The sequence below is a fragment of the Temnothorax nylanderi genome, unplaced genomic scaffold (assembly GCF_030848795.1).
Source record: "Temnothorax nylanderi isolate EJ_2023f unplaced genomic scaffold, tnyl_v1.0 TNYL_tig0036_pilon, whole genome shotgun sequence".
Classification (NCBI taxonomy): domain Eukaryota; kingdom Metazoa; phylum Arthropoda; class Insecta; order Hymenoptera; family Formicidae; genus Temnothorax; species Temnothorax nylanderi.
The window spans coordinates 1-23097 of record NW_027249098.1 but is presented as its reverse complement, the minus strand read 5'-3'; the positions used below and the strand labels follow the sequence as shown (position 1 = coordinate 23097).

At 39.2% G+C, this 23097-nt stretch overlaps 4 protein-coding genes and 1 pseudogene across 7 annotated transcripts; 2 read left to right on the top strand and 3 right to left on the bottom strand.

Moving 5' to 3' along the window:
• Positions 1–32: 32 nt before the first annotated feature.
• Hig (hikaru genki) lies at positions 33–4524 on the bottom strand. Of its 2 annotated transcripts, none has more exons than XM_071703665.1 (10): positions 4170–4524; positions 3264–3352; positions 2623–2785; positions 2232–2405; positions 1944–2078; positions 1665–1808; positions 1381–1593; positions 922–1122; positions 625–713; positions 33–516 (listed from the first exon to the last, which is right to left on the bottom strand). In XM_071703665.1, exons 1-10 carry the CDS (start codon positions 4264–4266, stop codon positions 400–402), a joined length of 1422 nt encoding a protein of 473 aa, XP_071559766.1. In that variant the 5' UTR covers positions 4267–4524; the 3' UTR covers positions 33–399. The 2 variants fall into 2 exon arrangements, with proteins under 2 accessions (XP_071559766.1, XP_071559767.1); XM_071703666.1 differs by having other exon boundaries at positions 1414–1593.
• A 1017-nt stretch (positions 4525–5541) lies between these two features.
• On the top strand, positions 5542–7950 carry LOC139771139 (uncharacterized). Its single transcript, XM_071703670.1, has 3 exons — positions 5542–6076; positions 6966–7357; positions 7624–7950. Exons 1-3 carry the CDS (start codon positions 5987–5989, stop codon positions 7883–7885), a joined length of 744 nt encoding a protein of 247 aa, XP_071559771.1. The 5' UTR covers positions 5542–5986; the 3' UTR covers positions 7886–7950.
• On the bottom strand, positions 7942–12363 carry Rab8 (RAS oncogene family member Rab8). The gene is made up of 4 exons (XM_071703671.1): positions 11607–12363; positions 11257–11317; positions 10785–11130; positions 7942–9241 (listed from the first exon to the last, which is right to left on the bottom strand). The coding sequence occupies exons 1-4, from the start codon at positions 11728–11730 to the stop codon at positions 9143–9145; spliced, it is 630 nt and encodes a 209-aa protein (XP_071559772.1). The 5' UTR covers positions 11731–12363; the 3' UTR covers positions 7942–9142.
• Positions 12364–12907: 544 nt separating this feature from the next.
• On the bottom strand, positions 12908–18903 carry LOC139771130 (uncharacterized). 3 transcript variants are annotated; one of them, XM_071703652.1, is made up of 6 exons: positions 18210–18903; positions 15898–17759; positions 15699–15795; positions 15484–15612; positions 15236–15407; positions 12908–15046 (listed from the first exon to the last, which is right to left on the bottom strand). In XM_071703652.1, exons 1-6 carry the CDS (start codon positions 18232–18234, stop codon positions 14950–14952), a joined length of 2382 nt encoding a protein of 793 aa, XP_071559753.1. In that variant the 5' UTR covers positions 18235–18903; the 3' UTR covers positions 12908–14949. The 3 variants fall into 3 exon arrangements, with proteins under 3 accessions (XP_071559753.1, XP_071559752.1, XP_071559754.1); XM_071703651.1 differs by having other exon boundaries at positions 15699–17759; positions 18210–18902; XM_071703653.1 differs by lacking the exon at positions 18210–18903 and adding an exon at positions 17883–18185 and having other exon boundaries at positions 15699–17759.
• A 243-nt stretch (positions 18904–19146) lies between these two features.
• Positions 19147–21603, top strand: LOC139771128 (pleiotropic regulator 1-like; annotated as a pseudogene).
• Positions 21604–23097: the final 1494 nt, after the last annotated feature.

Here is a 23097-nt window from a genome sequence, read left to right as displayed (position 1 = left end):
CAAAAATAAATGGAAATAATTGTGAGAAAATATTTATTACGAAAAAGGGATTTGCTTTTATTAAAATCGTTGTACGTCTGGAAGAGAATTATAAACAAAATACTGGTTATTCCATGATCTACGTTTAACGCAAAATGCTCCTTCCATTGTGATCTACTCGTGATTATTTGTCGATTCGGTAAATCGTAAACTGCAACTATTCATCGCCTGATAATATCATTAACTTTTACGTAACGTGTCTACCCTTCGAAACAATTAAGAGAGTGCTTCACGCGAGTTTCCACGTTCCTCTTAGTACTGATGCACATTTGCTACCCGTAATAATGAATATTGAATGTCCTTTGTCATGTAAGATAAAATAGCAGTGGTAGTTCATGAGATTCTTGAATATCCGAACTCTCACACCTCTTTATAAGATCGGCAGGGTGGCGGTGGTGCGCTCCAAATGCCATTTTCCCGACACGACGGTTTTTTTACTGGTTCCAGAGGAGTCACGTAGCCAGGTGAACACGTTACCTGTTTTATAAATTTTAGAATTACCTTTCAATAATTTTGGAAAATCTATTTAATCATTATTTATGTTCTAATCTCCCCATTACTATCTGATTAATGAAATCTGTTCACCTGTATGTTATCTCCTGGTTTGTACCAAAACTTGAGAGGCGCTATTCGGCCATGAGGAGGATCACCTGGATAAGGACACCTTACTTTACCTGGAATAAATAATTAATTTGTTATTTAAAGATCTTAACGATTTCAAAAAGGATCACGTAGAAAAAAACAGTATTACATTAATTTCTTTAGTTATTGTTTTTTCATGAAATTACAGCAAAGGGGCGCGATTTTTTCACGTTTATTAATGTATTGTCAATCGCACTTGAGATGTTAGAATGTTATAAAACTTAGGAAGAGGATACTCACATACGGGCGAATCGTGAGACCAAGTACCGTTCTCGGTGCATATGGTGGCCGCTTCTCCTATCAATTGATGACCTGGTTGACAGGCGAATCTCACTAAGGCGCCGACTTTGTATGTTCGGTTGTGATACTGCTTTTTAGAATACCGCGGTTGCTCGACGATGCGTCCGCTTCGTGGCGTTTCCGGTACAGGACAAGTGATCTCTGCAAACGTTATATTTTGTTAACTACAGCATTATTTCCTCTAAGATTATGATTTCACATAATCTTTCTAATCAAAATTATGATTCCAAGATTGATTTTACAAGAATCTTTTTCTAAGGATTGTACTTTCATAATTAAGAAAAGTTAAGTCTGAAAAGAATTATAGTTAAACATTTTGCATTTTTTTTAAAGACACTTTTAGAATTATTATCCAAGGAATTCTTTAAAAATAGAATTGTTCCAAAATGATCGTTTTACTCTGACAAGTCGGCATAGATCCATTCCACTTGCCGTCCCTCTCGCATGTCATACTCTGCGAGCCCGAAAGCTTGTATCCCCACATGCAGGCGAAGACAGCTTTCTCGCCATAAGTGTTATTGTGCTCGTTCAATTCCAATAACGCGTTCTCCTGGATATTTATCTCTGGACACTGGATCTTCTCACAATGCGGCACCTCCGTCGACCATTTGCCTGCAAGGACACACATTTCTTAATTTTATTGTATCTAACTACGCTCGCTGGAAGCAAGGGTTGCTTCATACCGTTGTACTGGCACGTGATACTGGGAGCACCTTCCAATCTGTATCCCTCTGGACACTCGAATACGGCACTATGTCCCATTCGGCTACCCTCGACACGACTTATTAACGGCGGCTCCGGGACTTCCAGTACCGGGCATTGAACATCTGCGAAATTGAAGTACCGAAGTATAAAATAAAGAACTATCGTGGCTACTGAGCGTGATCAATATTGGTGCAATAAATTCTAAGAATAGCAACAGATTCTTTAATATTCTACAAAGTGCAACTCAGTAGCCGTACCTATGACACGAACTCTTATAGAGTTGTTGAATCCTTTCGGCGTGGTGCACGTGTACATTCCGGAATCCTGAGGTTTGGCATAGTATATCGACAGACGATACTTCCAGTCTCTTTCCCGTGCAGCGATCGCCCATCCTAGGACAGGTAAATGAAATATAAATCATTTAAGAACGAATGTTTAAATTTCAAAACATTAAGCCGGGAAAGATCTGATCTTTGAGTCTGTTTCTATGATATAAAGTTCAAGGTCTCGCTTTTCAGACTTGCGGTAATACCCGGGTGACTCACCCGTCAGATATCGACGGAAAGTTGAGGTCCACGTCCATTCGGGATTGCCCAAATTCCTAGCGAAGAGACACTCCAGGTGCAGGATACTTCCTGGGTAAACGGCGAGTGCACCAGTCGGATCTACTGCGGCCGAACCGGCAGGTAGACCGAAGACGATGGTCGGAGGTACATCTTCTGTTCTCGGACAAACATCAAAATTAAAAAGGGACTTGTCGACGACGTTCTATACAATATAAAGAATTGGGACATCAAAAGTGCAAGTATTCTTTTCAGTGACTTTCTGAATAATTGGAGCAGACTGCTAAATAGACATCTGTTGTCCTCGTAGTGTCTTCTAGATGTTTGCATTGTATGGGCCTTAAATGCTATTATATGAGATATTACGACGTACCGGTGTAATTGGAGATCGCCGTGGTAGGCTCGCAATAAGGTGTCTTTCCGTCCCACGCACCGTCGCGGCAGTGTAGCAAGGAGTCACCGATGAACTTGTATTTACCTATTTCTCGACATCTCACCATGAGCCGTTCGTTATGAGGCACACCGATCGTGTCTACCTGTAACATTTGTTTTTCTAAAATATTCGAAACCGAGAATTAGAAGTAGTAAGGAAGCTCCCGAATTTCCAATTACGTTTCTGGAACTGTGTCAAGTTTTCTTTGTATTTTTTACTTTAAAATTTCTCGGCTTTGCAGCCTGTAATGATAAAATTTCAAATATTTAATTTTATTTTATGAAAAAAGAATATAGATATATTTTTTTACTAATTATTTTTTTCAGCGACTGAATTGTTTGAAATTGCAGTTAATTTCAACGTCAATTAGTAATTGACGGTATTAATTATAGCCATATTAAATATACGAATTCAGATGATGTGAGAATCCTTGCAATATTAAGACTTTATTAACTTTAAATTTATTTATTTTACTTATTTTCTTGCGTTACATTTCCAAAATCGCTTTCTTACTACCGAAGCTTATGTTTTGATATTAACAATTCCGTTGCCAGCAGAAGAAAGAAAAGCGACATACTCACAGATATAGTAAGATGTTTATAGGTGACGATAAGAAAAGGATGAAGGCCTTTCAATATGCAAATGCCATCCAGTCCCAAATTCTCGGTATCTGCAAGTATAAACGCGACAGATGCACAACATATTTAGAGCATTTTGAAACTATATCTTTCAGTTCGCGCACGCTCGCTCACACCCTCGCAACAGCGTCCGAAGATCGATCACATTTTATAGCGGCTTGCGCGATGAACGCCGAAATAGAGATCGATCCGACTCGATCTCGTGGCACACAACAAAACCATCGTTTATTATCATCGCGCCCACGAGCGGTTGGACCATGCAAGGGGTTGCACGTGCTTCCCCTTGAATGCTACTCAAGAGTAACTTAAGCTTGAACGAATAGAAAATTGCAAATCTTCCGTATAAAATGATAAAATTAAAATTAATCAGGATAAAAATTAATTGTGTGCTGGAAATTCAAATTTATAAAAAGTAATCTATATTTCTTGAAATTAAAAGCCGATTCTCAAATCTTCGTATTCTCTTCCACACGTATTGAAAAGAGATTTATATTTCAACACATAACATCACATTTCAAATAAGTTATGACAAAGTAGATACGATTATATCTTCCCTCAAAAGAAAATATCATATTTAAATGGATTTTTATATAGAAATGTGATTTTTCGTTTAAAATCAGTTGTTTTGATGCAATCGTTGTCTTGATGTCACAATAATGCCCTATAAACATTTGAAGAATGTTACAAATTCTACCTTCCATATCTTCTCTTTAATCCTTCCATCATTATAACGAAATATAGAAATATTATAGAAATATTCTCTGTCAACTCCGTCGTTCTTTAAAAGTGAATTTCGATCGCAGGACCCGCACTGGAGACTGGAGTATCCTACGAACGGCGTGCACGCACCTATGCACTTGATATTCAGCGTGAGCAGGAGCAACGTCGTGGTCGCTATCGCGGCGACACGTGCACGCGTCCTTCCCGAACGGTCGTCGCACGGCATGCTGCTGGTGATCCTGACAGATCCCGGTCACGCAGGACCATGATTAACGACGACGAGGGACGCTAACGCGGCGTGGTAGCGAGGCGGATACATGATCGCGCATCGCCGATCGGACCCGGCTGCCGTCTCGCGATCCCGCTCATTATCTCGTCGCAGAACGGAGGGACACTCTCGTCGCGACCGAGCTTCAATTATCTCACACCCCGCGATCGGATGTGGGAGCGAGCGACGATACCCTAGCAACAACGTCGATACTAAACATCCATAATCGGCGGGGGTGGCCCGAAACTCGCTATTCCGGGAGGGATGCGCATGCGGCCACCCCTGTTCTTCATCCCCGTCTCTTCATCCTCTGTCTCTTTTTCTCTCTCTCTCTCTCTCTCTTTCCTCATCGTCGCTGCTTTCAACCCAGAACTCCATTTGGTCCATGTGCCAGATCTGTAATTCTGCCTGCGGATATACTGGGTGATAATGTTCACCGGTTCTGAAAAGTTTATAACGAGAAGTTAAGTGGCTTGTGTTAAATGGCCAATATTGAGGAAATTCGAGTAATATCATTTACCATTATCGCCAGTCAAAATAACATAAACATTAAATAATACTCAATTGCATTAAAAATTATAGAGAGAGACTAGCTCGTACGTTGAACTAGATGTGAAAACGATGTACAAAGAGGTCCATTGTCAAAGTATTAAATTTTAATAAGAGATTCTGTCAGATTCCTTACTGTTTATTTTATAAATGTAAAAAGCGCAAGAAATGAAACAAGGCACCCTGTAGACGAATCCTATATAGAGGTGTTATTACGAGAGGAGTCTGTGAATCACTTTGTTCCCGTTTCAAGCATCTGTGACCTATCTCTCTGTTTCTTTTTGGGGGATTAATGTAAAAGCAGTACATGAGAATGAAAAATGGAGAGACGCTCAGGCACTATTCAAGTGTTTTAAGGGCGTGAAATGAAAACGAAGTACAAATGCGAGCTCGAGTACGGCGAAAATTTATGAGAGCTGAAAAGAACGCAAATAACATATTAATGAATGGATAATAGAACGAGCTAAATATATATTATATTTATTATTATATAATATAGATATTTATTTGTTAATATATTTAGTCTTATCTCTCATTATTCTTATATGTAATCTAATTTATATATATAGAGGGGTAAAAACTACAGTGGTGTAAGTCAAATTTTTTAAAATATTTGACTTATATATATATATATTTCGTCATATATGTAACGAATAAATAATAAATAATAAAACAAGTTAAATACAGAAAAATAGGCATGTATGTATCAGAATTAAACATGCGATATTATATTCGGGGAAAAAATCGCGCATCCATTGATATTAAATCAATTCTATTTATGTAATCATAATTTCTCAATCAAATTTCTTGTTTGAAAACTCGCGGCTTGCCTTCCTACTTGAAGATAATCGCAAGTGCGAAAATTAAAGCTGAGAACTTCAGACGTGTTCAGGCGTTATTAATAAACATGTTCCAGAACGGGAATGCTTTTTTTGTAGGTATATATAGTGCGATGTAAACATATATGAAATCTCACATCATCGTTAATTATTCAAATCAGCCTCTTATTTAAAAACCTGCTTTTTCCACTTGAAGACAATTGCAAAACGTGAAAATTCCAGCTGACAATTCCAGGCGCGTTCCGCGTTAATTAACAATTATACTCCAAGGCGAGAGCACTTCGCGAATTATGGACGATGGAAACACACCGAGCGTGCAGGACGTCTGTCAATTGGAGCGGCAAATCCGTGAAAAGTTCTACGAGTTGCAAAGCGACGCGGTGAATAATACGACTGGCTATATTGATTAACACTCGAAGCGCGCTTAACCCTTTACGCCCAGCGCGTGTATCTGTGCATGTTCTTAAATCAACTCACGAAGTAGTATCGATGAATATGCGGAGGTTTAGATATTGCAGGATACCTGGATTATATTTAGAGCGTATTTCTAAGGACGACTTCGATTGAACTGCGGTTAACTTAATTGACGATTAATGAGCAATACTTGTACTAGTTCGTCCATGTGGATAGAATAATTAATTTTTGATTGTTTAATACTCGGAAAGAAAGAAGAGGAAATTAAATTAAGGACAACGAATTACATGGTTAGAAATGTTGCCGGTTGAATTAATCATTGATTAAGTTAATCGGAAATTGGTCGACGTCACCCGTCTGAGTCACGACGATAGAATGTGTACCGACATATATAGATAGAATGTTTATTTAATATGAAAAAAAGAAAGATTAGATTAGAGACGACGAATTAAACTGTTACATTAGTTAGAATTATGCTAATTAATTGTAATTAATTCTAATGTATTGATTAAAAATTTTGTTGGAAGCAATTATGCTAGTGAAATTACCGATTAAATTAATCAAAGCTTGATGCGAAGTCATCTTCAATTACGAAAATCACGCACAGTTGTTTATCTCAGCAAAAGTGTTTTGTTATTCTTTATTTTGAAATTCAAAAATAATTCAAGTGTGTTGATTCTTAAGTGCTGCACACACATTAAAAGATTCTTAATCCTTTTCCCAACTCGAGAGATTTAGTAATAATGCTAGAACAAAAATTACTTCTTTTAAAGAAAAGAAATAATTAAGTACTTTCTACAGTGGCTGGTTTGATTGTCAATTATATCATATAAATCATGTACATTTCGAGGGTAGGATACCCTGCAGACGATGCAGAAGGAACTTCTGGAAGCTCGTCACGCTTTATACAGCACGGAGTTAGAGTTGGAGAAAGAGCGCGGTGTCTCGCACGAATTAAGGATGCATCTAAGGGCGGTCACGGAGGTGGTGAACGAGTCGCAGCAGCAGCAAACGAAAAATCAGGTCGAGAACGTTCAGCTGCGGGTCAAATACGAGGCGATGGCGAAACAACACGAGTCCCTGATGAGTCAAGCCGCGGCCGCGAAGGTGCACGAGGCCGAGTGTACAATCAAAATTCGGCGCTTAGAGGAGAACCTGCGTCAGAGGGACGCGAGTAACAAGAGAATGGAACAAGCGTTAAAGAATCTCGAACGTGACAGTTCGCGCGTTATTACCGCTATCGATCAGTACGTTTGACCTCGTCGTGAATAAGCCTGTCGAATATTCGCCGTGCTCGACCTTTTATACGCAGCAATTAAATGAAACACTCAATCTTATACGATATTATTTTACATAGAATCTTAATCTTATACATGCGGCTTTTTTTCCAATCTTATAACTTATCACAATTTTAATAATAGATTTTCTCTGGTCGGCTTTTCTACAACAATAATGTTAATAACAAAGCGAAAATTTAATCTTGTAACTCAATAATTCATCATTGACCTTTTAGTAAAATCGCGAAACTTAAAGAGGAGCATCAACACCTGCAGAAATCCTGCGAAGAGATTATTACCTTCAATCAACGCTTACAAACCGTGGGTCTGTGCACGCACGCGATACATCAAAAGAATAAAGCGAAAATCAAAGATTTGGAACATAAGCTAGCTTCAATGACAATCAACAACGCAGGCCCTATGGAAGAATCCGTAAATTATGACGCACATCCGAAGATAGGAAAATTATCTTTGCCATCCACATCAAGAACAGGATAGGATTTTATCAATAAATATACTGACACGTGTTATGTACAGGATTAATAAAAAATGTATTATAATAATCGTTTGTATATTTAAGTATAAGTTGAACAAGTTTTGATGGTAAAAATGCAAACTTGCAAGATGCACATCATGACAACCAGCGAACGAAAGAGAGATTTGTTTATTATTTTTTTTTCTTTTACTGCAGATCCCTGTAAATGATCCCTATTTCTATATGCAAAGTAAATCCGCCGGAAGATAAGCTTCGCGTACTCATTGCTCGTTCCACTCTTTTTCTTTTTTTTAGACCTAATAAAAATTCTATGACTATCCGTGACATAACAAAATTGTCTCTATAAAGTTCTTGTTCAATTCGTCACAAGGCATTTTAGTTACGTCAATTAATGCTCTAGTACACTTTACGTTTTTCCGTTAATTTTGTGAAAAAGCTATATCTGCTTAGTAACAGTATAAAAACGATCGTGATACCTATACTGCTTAATCTTATTTTTTTTCTTACTGTTAGTCATTGTATGTGATGTTGTACGGTGTGATGTATGTTTCTACATATATATATACTTTTAAAGACACATGGTCCTCCGATAAAAGAAACACACACGATGTAAATCAGGTTGAAATATGAATTACAGAATTTCGTGCATAAGAAGTTGTATACTTCATCCCATTGCCATAAAAATTAAGTAACACGTACTTTTACATTTAATAGTGATTTTTCGATAAAAAAAATCAACCATTATACCCTTGATATAAGAAAACCAGAGGAGAAGTTCATTGTGTGTTTAATATATCACATCTGACCTGATTCAATAAATTACACCAGTAAACTTCTTAAGAAACACGATAAGATATAGATCACATCATTAGATCCCGGACAACTTAAATTACCGCGGAACTATCTCACCTAAGTCCATTTAATTATATTGATTAACAAGTAGAATATTTGCATAACAAACTCTGTAGCTGTTGCATTATTAACTAAAACGACACGCACTTTCTTCTCTATAATAAAATGTTTTAATACTTTCTCCTCTGAGGGTTTCTTCGGCAAAAAAATATACATTCATGCAAATAATTTCTGAGTCTTTAATACGATGCGATAACGTTTCATTGTCAAGGAATAAACCCACTATACCCGATACTTGGGATGTGAAAAGTTCCACAGAACATCGGTTTTGTTCGACGAAATGAACATAAGTAAATAATGATAGTAAATAGATGCGCCTCCTTGAACAGTTGAAAATATTTGGGGGGTCAGAGTATAGTACAACGGGCGAGCCAACTAGGTGGCTTCCTCTGTGGTTCTGAAGCTTTCAACTGATGGCCGCCGCCTTTCGGTGGATTCGATGCCTCCTGCGTAAAACAAGACACGGTATTAACAGAATGCGTGACACAACTTAAGCAGGTATATTTAGTGCACAAAATCTCAACATAGTCTCACGCCATTTTTGGTACACTTCGCTCATCACCAGACAGTGTTATTTGTTACTCAGTCTAGCAATTAAGATAGTGCGCACATCATGCGTATTATCATTGTGATTTGTATTTGTTCAGTTATTAGAAATATTTATCACAAAGTTAATTATGAATAACATAACATAAACCCAAACGTTAAACAAGTTTACAATTAATGCAATAATGCAAAAATGACACATTCTCAAGCAAGACATTATAGATCGGAATTGATATCAGAGGTATGAAGAATATTTGAGACAATGGATGTTGTTTGAGTTAATACATTTGATTAGCATGAAGTCGCAATATTCTTTTAGTAGACATTTGCTTGCATGTATGATATTGTTAAAATAAATTAAACGGACCACAGATGATATATGATACAAAATGCACTGATCATCACAAAATAATAGTGTTAGCTTTGTTAGTTGTTACGTTATAGATATAGAATTCGAGATACATAATTAAGGGATTACATACCTTTCACAGGGTCAGAAAAATCGATTTTTCAATTATATATTTTTTTCGATAGTACTATCCTAAGAGTATTCCCTGAAATTTTTATTGAGAAATTTACAAAATAAAATTCACAAAAAAACGAAGTTATAGCCCAGAAAAGTTTCACAAAAATGACGAAAATAATTCTGCACGCGACGAAGGATGAGCGGACAATGTGCAAAGAGCAAAAAAAGATAATGAGGAGGCTTCTACATCAAAGGAAGGAGTATTTTATGGCCCAGCCATCAACGATGCTGCGTAAAGCAAAAAAAAATTTATTCAACAATTTATCCACAGCATGCATCTGTTAGTGTCACGTAAAACTTTAAACAATGTTTTTCTCTTTGAACTTTAAACAATGTTTTGAAAATCGATACCAGAAATATCTCGGAGACTAGTGGACCGATTTGCGTGCAATTTTTTACTACTCTCAATACAATAATCGAGTGCTTGTCATAGAATTTTTTTTCGTTTTATGGCTGTTTTTTTATAAATAAAAGAAAACCGATTTTTACACAATAAAAATTCCATTAATTTCGACCTAGTTTTAGGCCTGTAAAAGGTATGTAATCCCTTAACTAAAAACGGTGTACGAAGAAAGTTACCTTCTGCCAAGATAGACCAGCACCAAACACAGAGAAACAGAGACAGGAAACAGAGAAACAGTGGTTATTTCATAGAACACGTAAGAAAAAATGTTCATAAGTGAAAACTAATATACGTATGTGATTAAGCACACATTTTTTTCCCCTAATTTATACATATTTTTCTAATTGTTAACCTATCGATTTTAGATATGGAAGGCTTTACACGTTGAAATATAGATTACAGCATATCTCAATTACACAGAAATCTGAATTCCGATTACAAAATAATCTATATTTGGACAATCAATATCTGTAATCTCCTTGAAGTATATACGGTATGATTCATGTTTCCTCACCAGTTTCTTTTCCATTTTTGCTTTGATATCGCGCGCCAAAGTATAAAAAGCCTCTTCCACATTGATACTAGATTTCGCCGAGGTTTCCATAAACTTAATGCCGTATTCCACAGCCAGTTGCTCGCCCCTTTCCTTAGTCACTTGCCTCTTGTCTGTAAGCTCACACTTATTGCCTAACAACATTTTCTCCACGTCCGCCGACGCGTTCTCCTCTATATTACGAATCCAGTTTTTTATGTTTTCAAAACTTTTGTCGTTTGTAACGTCGTACACCAACATGATTCCCATCGCGCCGCGATAGTACGCCGTGGTGATGGTGCGAAACCTCTCTTGTCCAGCGGTGTCCCTACACAAGCGCAAATACATTCGCTGTGTCGTATATCGTAAAGATCCAGCTCGACTTTACGAATCTAAATTGCACTCGAATTAATCAGCAGATGGAGGAGAAAAGGAACATGAAGTATATATTTACCATATTTGTAGCTTGATTTTCTTCCCGTCCAATTCGATGGTACGGATCTTAAAGTCAATGCCTGAAACGTACAATGAGACGATGAGTCAAGAATTCAGAGCACTCCCCGAGGATGCGGGAAAAGTGGATACAAGCGCGTGGCGCGGGATGAATCACGTTACTGTAAGCGGCATAATGTGCTCTTTGTCCATTATCGAGTGGCAGAGCGGCACACGTTTTCTCGAGACACACCCCGGCCCGCGCCGCGCAAGCCAGCGGATTAATAAAGCGCACAAACCGCAAACGAGGCGGCGATGTCGGGGGGAGGGGAGGGGGGGGGTAGGTGGGGAGACGGGGACACCGGAACGTACCGATGGTCGAGATGAAGGTGGTGTTGAACGCGTCCTCGGAGAACCGGAACAGCACGCAGGTCTTGCCGACGCCGGAGTCGCCGATCAGCAGCAGCTTGAATAAATAATCGTACGTCTTTGCCATTGTCGTCGCGATGATGGCACGGGCACGTCGCGGCCGAGCAGGCCGAGCTTCGCCGAGCGATGATTATCGCTCCCCCCACGATCCTCCCGGGCGATCCTCGCGCGGACGATGCTTCCTGGCGTTCGCGACGGTGCCCCAACGAACTTGCAAGACCAGCTGGCCCGAGTCTCTCCGTCTCTCTCCCTCTCTCTATCACCCTCTACCTCTCTCTTTATCTCTCTCTCTCTCTCTCCCTCTCTTCCTCTCCGCTCGCCAACGAAGGAAGATATCTAACCGTCTCGTCCGCGAGACATTTGACGAAGCGCGTTCTCCTTCCTTCGGTGCTCCCTCGCTCTCTTTCCGTCTCTCCTGATGTCTATCCTTCTCTGTCTGCTCCGGACTCTCTCGATGGATGTCGACTCTTCGGGCACGATGACAGCACCGCGACGGGCGGTGACGCGTGGCTTCTTAAGCGCGCGTGGGACCCGCGGGAGAAGGGGGCACACTTGCGCGTACTTTTGTACACGCTCGCGACCGCGCGACCGCGAATTAACAAAGCGGATTAATCGCGCAAAACATCTGTCACAAAAAGCGGTACGTACAGAAACGTATGTACCGTACGGACCGACGCGATTTCGCCCTCGTGTTGTGGCCACCTTGGCTACCCGCGCGCCCGGTCGCTGTTTGTACTGTGCACGCGCACGCAACACGTGTCTCGTCGCCGCGCCGCGCCGCGGCGATATCGGAGTATCGGACCGCGATCAATGAGATCGATTGAAATCGCGAGGGGATAATCCGATAATCCTTAAATTTGAAATCCTAATGACCATCTCTACCAATGTAGATTAACTTTAATCTCGGTTTAACTTACTTTTTTATCTTCTTTTAGTTTTAGGAATTAGACGGAGATAAAAGGTAAGTTGAACCGAGAGATTAAAGTTAATCTGCATTGACAGAGATGGACATAAGTCTAATTTTAAATCCAGTCTTGCTTCAAGATTCTATCCGTCCAGCAAAATTATATGACGTCTCAAGATCGCACTTAAAGGTCTTAAATATAAAATCGGACGGTGAATATCATCCCAAGAGCACCGACCAAATAAGATTCCACACAAAAATGAAGGAAAAGGAACAAATAATATTCCTCTTCCATCCCGCTTCTTTCCATGGTAGCAGGAAGTAATGTATTAGAGACGTCTGACAAGATAGAAAGAAACTTTATTGAAATGATACATTATTTTACCCTCCTACTATTCTCCCAAATTACATCGAATTTTCTCTTTTTCCTAATGTGAAATATATATATACAAATCATGGACTACGTTGGCATGTCACTATTAAATCGGGTTTAATAACATCAGTATAGTTATAACTGATACAAAATATATAATAGACTATATATGTTTACACAGCGGCTTACAATCTAGTTTAGTAACTACCGTATACTATTTAATCCAAAATTTTTAATCAAAAGAAGAAACATTTTAGATGGGATAGTACACGGTAGTTATTAAACCGGATTATAAGCCGCTATGTAAACGTAATTATAAACGCTTGTTAAATGCGGTTTTATTGACATCAGTTATTACTCTACACCCGTTGACGAAGAGATGTCGACTTATAAATCTGGTTTTAAAGAAATGTGTAAACGCTAAGCGAATTATGATTGCATTGTCAATGTAAAATAAAATTGTGAAAAGTATATGTTGTATTTCTTTAACAAAATCAAGATTTCTTTGGAGATAAAATAACATCTCTTCGCGTAACCGAGCACGCGTTTTAGAAAGTTATAACTACAAATGTTACTACTCGATTAATGATGTCATGTAAACTTAGTCATGAGCTCGATAATCTTGCTCGATCAGAGCTCCCAGAGCTCTTAGAAAAGCTTAAAGTAAAGCTAGTATTACTTTGAATTTTCCTTTTCTTAGCACGAAACATTTCGGATATAAATCATGTAAATTTCACAATAATATTGCTCTCAGAGCCATTATTTAAAAAAACATTAGCTTGTAAAGTCGAGTTCGAGTCTTAATCAAGATTTATTCTGGTCTCTTGCATCGTGATTCTTTAGAATCGATTAATCTTTCTGTATTACAATGGAGGGATCGATTGGACAGATCGCCGTAATATCCACTTCAATGACCTCAATCCTCTATCCGATAAGAAAAAAAAGCGACTGGCGTTCACGTCCTTCCAGTGTCGAAATAATCTTTCGGTGATGGCTTTCTCTGGTCGCGTTATCTTTCACAGTCAAAAATACTCTCAAGGCTAATAAAAAAAAGCTATGGTTCTGTCATTACTAGGTAACTTTTATCGAACATCCTGTACATATATATGTATATATACACGAAGAAACTTTTAGAAATAATTTCCAAGTTACGTTCTCTAAGATTACGAGAAGTAATTTTACAGTTTATACAAATCATCCAAGAAAGCCATAGCATTTTTATTAATTATAATCTTGATACGAGCTTATCTGGCAATACTGTTTACAGCAAATATTAAGTATAGAAATAAATCGAACTACATTGCTTGTGGATTATCTATAAATAATAAATTAGTCGTCAGTTCAGAAACCAACTAACTTATTAAAATCTTAATACACTACAAATGATCAGTGATTTAATATGACTTAAGAATAACTCACAAAAATATCATATAATGCTTATCTTACGAATTATCTTATTTTATTAACTGTTAAATCATTTGTTGTCCCTGGGTATAAATTAATAATTCAAGGGTTTTTACTCCATTTCGAGATGTAAAATTTCTCCAAAGAGATATACTTTTGTGAAAGATCTTAGTGTTTTTATCCCTACTGTTCATACTTAAAAAACAACAAACAGAAAAGAAAATTATAGTTAAAGATTATAGTTAAAAGCAGACTTATGTGAAAACATAAATTTGTACAAACACATGTTAAAGCAATAACCACTAATTTTCTTAATTCCACTAATTATAATTTATGCTAATAAACCAGTTATATGTATAGAAAACACATTCCCCTTAGGAGAAAAAAGGACAGCATATGATACACGCGTTTCTTAATATTTACATGAATATAATTAAACAAAATATTTGAAGTATTTCTTGAAATTCTTCCCTCCCCAAAATTTTCAAGTTAATATATTAGTAAAAACAGTTTAATATTTCAAGAGAGAGAAAAACTTATGCGATAAACTACATCAACAAAAAGAAAGATCGAGGTACATGCTATATATAATACAGCATGGATCTTTACGAGTTTACATTGCGAGCTTTCATTTGCAGTTCGAATCGTCGATTTGTTCGTACACCCTTCAGCATCATCCGCGTTTCATGTTGCTGTTTTTGCCTGCAAATATTCATATCTCGTTTAAAATTTTATATTAAATTATCTTGAAGTTTTACAGATCTATATATATATATATATATATATATTTAAAATTATCTTAAACTTATAATATAGATAAGAGCAGTATCTTGCGAATAAATTGACCTGTAAAACTTATAAAATATTTTTCTCAAGATAAATCTGGTGTACCTTGAAAAAACTGGTTGTTTTTTCAACATAATGTTCGTAGCTTCTGGTTTTTTCAACTTAAACCCAAATCTATTGTGAATACCGTCCCTTGTGTCGGTTGGTAATAATCTCTTCTCTTCCGTTTCCACATCTGTTTTTGGCGATTTTACCGCTTTCTTCGTAGAAACAAGTTCTAGAAAAACAATTTAAAATTTTAGCAATTGTAAGAACCGCCAAGGCATGCAGAATAAAAAATGTTAGCAAATTACTGAACGCTAGGTGTCTGCCGTGTCTGGCTTCCAAACGTTTCTTTGCATCCACGAGCGATTCTGACTTGGCAAACATCTGTTCATGTATTCTTGAGAAATTTGGTACTTTCTTCGTCGATGATTTTTTTTCTGTAAGTAAATCCGCGTGTGTTATTACATTATAAAATAAAATTGAAATAAATGTGAAATGTAAGCGATTTTTGGTTTTGTTTTACCTGATTTCTTTTCAGTTGATGCGAAGGTTTTTGGTGTGACTTGAACTCTACTCAATTGAGCTCTCGGTGTGCCTCCATGGTTTCTTGGACTTGATCTCTTGAAAGGAGAAAATAGCGAGTTCTGAGTAAGCTTTGGAGTTTCAACCTTTTTCGATTTAGATACTGAATTCATAATATTGCTTCTATTTTGTGCACTAACATTCGGTGAAATACTTGATCGCGATCCGTTCAGCTTGTTAATTGATTTTCGTGCGCTGCCTCCGCCAGATGTTCCAACTGCAAAGCGCACTTTAGCTTTCTTCGGATTATCTTTCGAGCTTAAATTCGCCTCTGTTGAGGTGCGCTTCTTAATCATTTGTCGCAAACTTAGTGTTTGCGGTTGTTCCAGTTCATAGGTGTTGTCTTTTTTGCTTTCCTGCTTCTTTTCCATCGTATTATCCTTGTCGTAAGTAGCGTTTCGTCTCGTGACGTTCGAAAGGAGAGATTGACTAGTATCATTAATTTCTTTATCAAATAGAGAATGTCTAGATACATTTTTAATGTCAGTATTTTTATCCATTGTGTTAGACAGCTGCACGTTAGATTGACTCCTATGTCTTAATCTAGTATTAAGAGACGTGTTATTTACAGAAGCAATAGAAGTATCAGATACCAAACTCGTGTCCATTAATGTCACTTTTCCCTCTCGTGGAGTGGACGACATTAAAGGTATTGACGTATTATATTTAATTCTTGGTGATACTCTATTAGTATTACTAGATCGTGATTTTTCCACACTACTGTTCCTTAATTTAGGGCTGGAATTTCGCTTAGGAGACATACTTACAGAAGCTTTTTTGATTGGTGTTAATACTTTGGAACTGCTCCCTCCCCTGATTGAGGGAGATCTTACTTTGATAAAAGTATCTGATCGAGTTTTGCTAGCAACTATATTTTTTTGTTTCAGATTTTCAGGCGATAGCTTCTCCAACAGCACGATCGGTTCCGCCAGCACATCTTTTATTTGCGTAGCCGTCAACGTGTTTGTTAACTTCGAATTTAATAAACGACGTTTGATTGATGATAAATTCTTTCCCTTGGATAAAGGAGACTTTTTTATACGAATTCTGGGCGAGCTGGTATTGAGATTTGACGAAGTACCAGGGCTACTAGGAGACGTTTTTAACGGGCTCTTTTTCACCCGGGATGGAGATAACAACTTCAATTTGCGCGATTTCGATTTCTTCGATTTTGGAGATTTTAGTACTATTTTCGGAGATTTCGAGAATTTACGCACAGTTACCTTTAAATTTATATCAGACTTCTTGTGCTTCTTTTTTTCTGTCGGCGATATCAATGTGCTTTTGTCAAATCCGGAACTATTGTTCGGACTGTCCTTCTTGCTCTTTCGTGATTTTTTAGCATGAGAATCGCTATCCGGTTTTTTCAAACTCTCCTCAGAATCCTCGCCAGTGGCAGCGAGAGATAATTTTCTTGGGCTCTTAAACAGCTTGGGTATAGCTATTGAATGCGTTTTTGGAGAGCCTAAGGAGATCGGGGATTTCTTAGGCGTCTTCTTAGATCTGTGAGGCGTAAGACTGAGCTTCGGAGGTGTACTTTTGGGAGTGACTACGATGACTATGGGTGATACTTTTGCAGAGATCTTCTGTTGTAATTTTCCATTAGGTATTTTCTCTGAATCCAGATCTTTTGAGGCATTCAACTCAAGAAAGTTGTGCCTGACGAGGTCCACCGTCGTGACATTGTCGCAATATCTGTCTCTCAAGATTCTGATTGCCTCATTGTCCACGTTCTGGTCCACATCTTCAGTTTCCACTTTGTTCAAATGAAGCCTACGACGAGAAGTTTTCTTCTTTGCGGACTTTTTCAATGTTACCTCCGCATCACACACAGGCGATTCCTTTTTGGCGCTTTGCTTAGCAGCTTCCATATCGCTCTTACCAGACTTCTCCTTCCTCTGCGACTGCCTGACTTTCTGCGCCGACTTAGCCACATCCTGGCTCACATTATTTATTCTCTGCGCTTTGGATCTAGTGGAAACAGCAGACTGTTCCGCCGTTGCTGCAAAGTAAACAGGATACCTCAGAATTCTTTTCCAAAGCATCGAAAGCTTTGAGAGAAAAATCCAAGACTAACTTGGGGGACTACAACCAAGCTCCAATTAACTTATCAAAAAATACTTGCCAGAATATTTTTAACAAGAATAGAATTATTAATTATTGTTTGAAGGAAGGTTAGGAATGTGTTAGAGAGGAAGATTAGGAATGACAAATTATACAGTAAAAAAATCGAATAAACAATTCTGCCGGTCAAGTTAACCGGAGCTTGGTTAAAGTCGCCCAAATGATAAGAGCCATTTAAATAACTTCCTCGATCATCGATTCGATAAGCGTTAGCGTCTCGAGTTCTCGAAACACGCGCGCGACAAAACACAAAATATACGTCGAGGGTGGCTATATAACCTTGCACCCGGATCGAAAGGGGATCAACAAGACGCCTCTCGTTTCTCACCTGCGCGAGTCCGTCTGGGCGACATTCGTCCTGATCTCCGCTCACCGCTCACGATTGGTCTGCCCGGCGTCGCGTCGCGATCGCACCCTCGGACACTCCGGCGCCGCCGATTTTTCTGCTCTTTCGCCTCTCGCCGACGATTGTGTGTTTGCGGTGTCTAATTCAACTTGAACGTGGCTCCTCAATGATGCTTGGCCACGGAGCCAGCTTGGCCGTGCTTGCGCGCCCATTTCGCTGACCAATCGCGTCGCCCCGGCGGCACTCACGCGTCGGACGCGCGCGCCGCGATTGGCTGGAGATTTCAAACGGCAACGTAACCGACGCCGGCTGGAGACGGACATGTTAACCCGAGCGACGAATCGCTGATTGGCTGAGACCGCAGGGGGAAATGATCCGCGCAGTTCCTTGGGCCGCTTGCTTGGGCCCAACGAACCTACGGCATCAACCCGAGTTCCCGACACCGCGGACGCCGCGACATACACACACATTTACACGCACGCACAAACATATACACATTCCCGAGTCTGAAATACAAATATAGTCGCATCAGTATCATACTACGCAGTTATCATAGGCCTAGTTTACACCGATCTCTTGATACGCGTATCAAATAGTATATTTGAACTGATCAGCCAATAATCAAACTAATTTACTAGTTATTTACTATTTAATACGCGTATCAAGTGATCGATGTAAACTAGGCCATAGACGAATCGAATAATGGCCGATGCGTAACCGAAAAAAAAAGCTGTGCCAATAATCGGAAGAAGAAGAAGCTGATTGGCTGACGGCCATGATGTTTCATTTCATAGTGAATCGGCCACTATTGTAAGAAATCTAGAAGTATTTGGTTAATGGTTCATGGCGTAAGGCCGCGCTAGTGTCGCAATGCATGTAAGTGGCGCGCGGCCGCCGGTCTATCCGGTTGATACACGGGAGGGCGCAATAGGCGCTTGGTAACTAGGGAATCTAGGGATCTTGGGGCGCGAGGCGCGCTTCAACGGTCGTCGTGCACGTGCCAACTGCCACGTGCGAGCACGTGCGAGTTCAGTCTTGTTTCAGAGCTTGGAGAGTCGAGTCAAGACTTCGTCAGTAGCCAGTCGCCAGTTACGTTCGTTTCCGAAAGACATAATATACGAAAGTTTATTAAATATATATACCAATGAGTCATCTCTTCGATTTATTCGGACATCCTTACAATATCTTACATTATTACGAAATATGGTAAGAGTGTTTTAATTGTCTTGAATATTATTTTGAATTATTTTGAATTATTTCGAATAAAAATCTATACTTCATTATCCGCTGTTCTAGGATGTCCAACGGCATTCTGTGCACACGTTAGTGTTTCGGTCCTTAAAGAGAACTCACGATACGTTCCTGTTGAATCAAGGATCTTTACCGCCGGAAAATCCTATGTTGTGAGTAACTTGCCGTTGCAGCTACTCTGAATTACTACTTAAATCAAACCTGCCTGCTTTAATCTCGTGGAGAAGCAGTTATTTATTTATAATATTTATTTTTTTAGGCAACAAACGAAGAAAATAGTTAAGGCTAAAGATTGTTATGGTCCAATATTAGAACGGGTCAAGCAAAATACGATTAAAGCGCAGCAAGACAATGACACTGCGGATCCTCCACCGCCAGGAGGTAATATCCTGCGATACCTACACAATTGAGATAAAAATAAGTATCGTTACTCTTACATGTGTCTTTATTTTGATATGATTTTTAGATGAAACTTTTGGAATTAACCCTACCTCGGCAATTGTTCCTTACACTACGACAAAAGGAAGCGCAAGCGTAGTACCAATAAGTGCGGGAAGCAATATGGGCAGCAGCGGTGCGCTCACAATGCCGCAAAAGAAAACGCCGTCGATGGCGAAACCCAAGTGGCACGCGCCATGGAAACTGTACAGAGTTATCAGCGGTCATTTGGTATTTACAGATATGGGATTTAGCCAGTGGCAGGTTGAAGGTTACTCTAACAGGCCACATAAACAGCGTTCGTGGCCTGGCGTTCTCGCAGAGAATGCCCTATCTGTTTTCCTGCGGCGAAGATCAACAAATCAAATGTTGGGACCTTGAGCACAACAAGGTCATCCGCCAATTTCACGGACATCTGTCGGCGGTGTACGCCATGGCGTTACACCCTAGCATAGACGTCCTGGTAACGGCGGGGCGTGATTCCACCGGCAGAGTGTGGGACATCCGTACCAAGGCGAATGTTCATACCCTCGTCGGGCACACTGACACGGTGTCCAGCGTGATCTGTCAGTCTGCCGAGCCGCAGATCGTCACCGGCAGCCACGACAGCACGATTCGCCTGTGGGACCTTGCTGCCGGCAAGTCCAGGGCCACTCTGACGAATCACAAGAAGAGCGTGCGCGCCCTGACGTTCCATCCGTCTCTGTACATGTTCGCCTCGGCGTCGCCGGACAATATCAAGCAGTGGAAGTGTCCGGAGGGGAAATTTATTCAGAACCTGTCGGGCCACAACGCCATAGTCAATTGCCTGGCCGTAAATGCCGACGGAGTCTTGGTTTCCGGCGCAGACAACGGTACCATACATCTGTGGGACTGGCGAACCGGATACAATTTCCAGCGGCTCCAAGCGCCGGTTCAGCCCGGATCAATGGACAGCGAGGCTGGAGTGTTCAGCATTACGTTCGACATGTCAGGCACTCGGATGATTACGACAGAGGCTGACAAGACGATTAAAGTATACAAGGAAGACGATACTGCCGTAAGTTAATTTTATATCACGCTCGTGTCGATTTGGCAATCGCACGCGCGCTGATAACATTCGACTAGCTCATCGTTTTCTAAGCTTTGCGCTAATTATCCCGTTATCTATGTTTTCAGACTGAGGAAACGCATCCCGTCGACTGGCGGCCCGACATAATAAAGCGAAGGAAATACTGAACTCCAGCTTATTGGAATGCCGTATACGCTGATTCAATTAATTTAACGCGGCTGAATGTAACGCGTTCAGAAATTATTTTTTATATAGGATTGCTTTGGCTTCCAGGTTGTAACGGACAAAGCTATCAGAGCTGCAATAAAAGAACGAAAAGATTTCTACCGAGATTCTCGTTTTAAGAGATACGTTCTTTTCTTATTAATTTGCGACGACTACAGAGCGGGAATTAACCCGAGTTCTTTACCACGACCGGAATCGATCGCCGAAAGATATTGTCCCGGAATCGAAACTTCTCTGTCATGATGCGACTTCTCTGTTGATCCGTTTTGGTTGCACCTTGTACACCTCGTACGAAGTGTACGAAAAAGTGCAGCTAAAAGAAACCGATATAAAAGTATTTGTATCAAATAATTATGACATATGTATGTAACATATAAAAAATATTTGAATAAAATTTATTCGCACGTGTAATATGTTGTGTTAGATTGAAGTAAATTTGGGATTTTGTAGTAACTTACGATAATTTACTCCGCGTAAACGAGTGAATTATCGTAAGTTACTACAGAAGTAACGCTCGCGTAAACGTAGTAATAGTTATAAACGATAGAGCTGTTATATTACGTTTGAATATTTCCGCCAATGGCTGCCGAGCCATATAGTTACAATAGGCGGCCAATAGATGGCGGCGGCGTCACTTGTGAAATGATTAATTTGTTATTTTTTCAATAAAAATGCGATAAATTATTAAAATAATGATGGAGCAATAAGAAGCAATCGTTCTATGCCGGATTTAGTTGCATATAGTTATTAGAAATATGTTTTTGAGTGAAAATTATAAATTTTACGTTTTTTTTTAATATCTTAAAAAATAATAACTTTAAAAGGGGAGCAATTGTTGATTCTGAGGGAGCAATTAGGGAGAGCAATCGTTTGAGCTATAGTTTATTAAAAAATATGAACTTCCAGCGCCAACTTATTTCCGGTCTAAAACCGGGCCGTCGTCTCTCATTATATATATATATAAACAAATTTCTTTCTACACATGTATGAAAAGACAGCTGTATTCTTTGACTATATAACATGGACTGCTAGCAGCAACTTCAGACTGGATGTCAAGATGTATCGCGCCGACATCGACTAGTTGAGAAATGCGTGAACTAAAACCGACGTCATGTCGATAACGTATTGGTCACGTCGGTCATGTCGGTCATATCAATCATGTACTACATGTGCACGTGTTTCTGCGAGTGTTTTGCTATCAGAAATAAATTAAATAAAAAAATTAGTATAATATACAACAATATGGTCGCTTATTGTTTTGTTGAAGGATGCACATCAAGTAAATACAAAAGGAGGACTGAAAGACATAAGTCTATCGTGCCTATGTATGGGTAAGTCAAAGTTAACCTTAAATAAATATGTATGTATATATATATATATATATATATTAGGGACTTGAATAAGTTCTCGCTGTTTCCCGATAGATGGCGTTATCTTAGTTTTTTTGAATCAGGCAATACTACAGCCAACTTCATCGTGAACCTCCACCACTAGGCTCGAAATAACGGTATATGTTATTCCGCCGAAGTGTAAACAACATATTTTTTTATTGCGTTAAACATGTCGAATTTCGTGCCAAAAAAAGAATATTTGCGGGGAATTTTACTGCATTACTTTTTTCAAAAAAAATCTGCAGCTAAAGCACATAGAATTCTTGTGGAGACTTACGGCGACTATGCTTTGTCGGAAACAACATGCAGAGATTGGTTTAGACGCTTTAAAAATGGGTCGATTCGTGGATAATCTCGAAAGATGAGGCGTTCTTTCGACGTGGTATTCACATGCTGCCAGAAAGATGGGAGAAAGTAGTGGCCAGCGATGGACAATACTTTCAATAACAGGTTCTTTACTAATTTTTTAAAATAAAGCATTCATTTTTACGAAAAAACAGCGAGAACTTATTCA

What these genes read in the sequence shown, in the direction of transcription:
- LOC139771139 (XM_071703670.1), top strand. Translation starts at nt 5,987, where the DNA reads ATGGACGATGGAAACACACCGAGCGTGCAGGACGTCTGTCAATTGGAG. An exon ending in ACGAGTTGCAAAGCGACGCG is followed by an intron (nt 6,077 to 6,965) that starts GTGAATAATACG and finishes TTTCGAGGGTAG; the next exon opens with GATACCCTGCAGACGATGCA. An exon ending in GTTATTACCGCTATCGATCA is followed by an intron (nt 7,358 to 7,623) that starts GTACGTTTGACC and finishes TTGACCTTTTAG; the next exon opens with TAAAATCGCGAAACTTAAAG.
- LOC139771130 (XM_071703651.1), bottom strand. Translation starts at nt 18,234, where the DNA reads ATGTCGCCCAGACGGACTCGCGCAG. An exon ending in ATCAACTGAAAAGAAATCAG is followed by an intron (nt 15,613 to 15,698) that starts GTAAAACAAAAC and finishes ATTTACTTACAG; the next exon opens with AAAAAAAATCATCGACGAAG. An exon ending in AAACAACCAGTTTTTTCAAG is followed by an intron (nt 15,047 to 15,235) that starts GTACACCAGATT and finishes GAATATTTGCAG; the next exon opens with GCAAAAACAGCAACATGAAA.
- Hig (XM_071703665.1), bottom strand. Translation starts at nt 4,266, where the DNA reads ATGCCGTGCGACGACCGTTCGGGAAGGACGCGTGCACGTGTCGCCGCG. An exon ending in TATAAGAGTTCGTGTCATAG is followed by an intron (nt 1,809 to 1,943) that starts GTACGGCTACTG and finishes TCAATTTCGCAG; the next exon opens with ATGTTCAATGCCCGGTACTG. An exon ending in GTCTCACGATTCGCCCGTAT is followed by an intron (nt 714 to 921) that starts GTGAGTATCCTC and finishes TATTTATTCCAG; the next exon opens with GTAAAGTAAGGTGTCCTTAT.
- Rab8 (XM_071703671.1), bottom strand. Translation starts at nt 11,730, where the DNA reads ATGGCAAAGACGTACGATTATTTATTCAAGCTGCTGCTGATCGGCGAC. An exon ending in AAAATCAAGCTACAAATATG is followed by an intron (nt 11,131 to 11,256) that starts GTAAATATATAC and finishes GCGCTTGTGTAG; the next exon opens with GGACACCGCTGGACAAGAGA. An exon ending in CAAAAATGGAAAAGAAACTG is followed by an intron (nt 9,242 to 10,784) that starts GTGAGGAAACAT and finishes TGTTTTACGCAG; the next exon opens with GAGGCATCGAATCCACCGAA.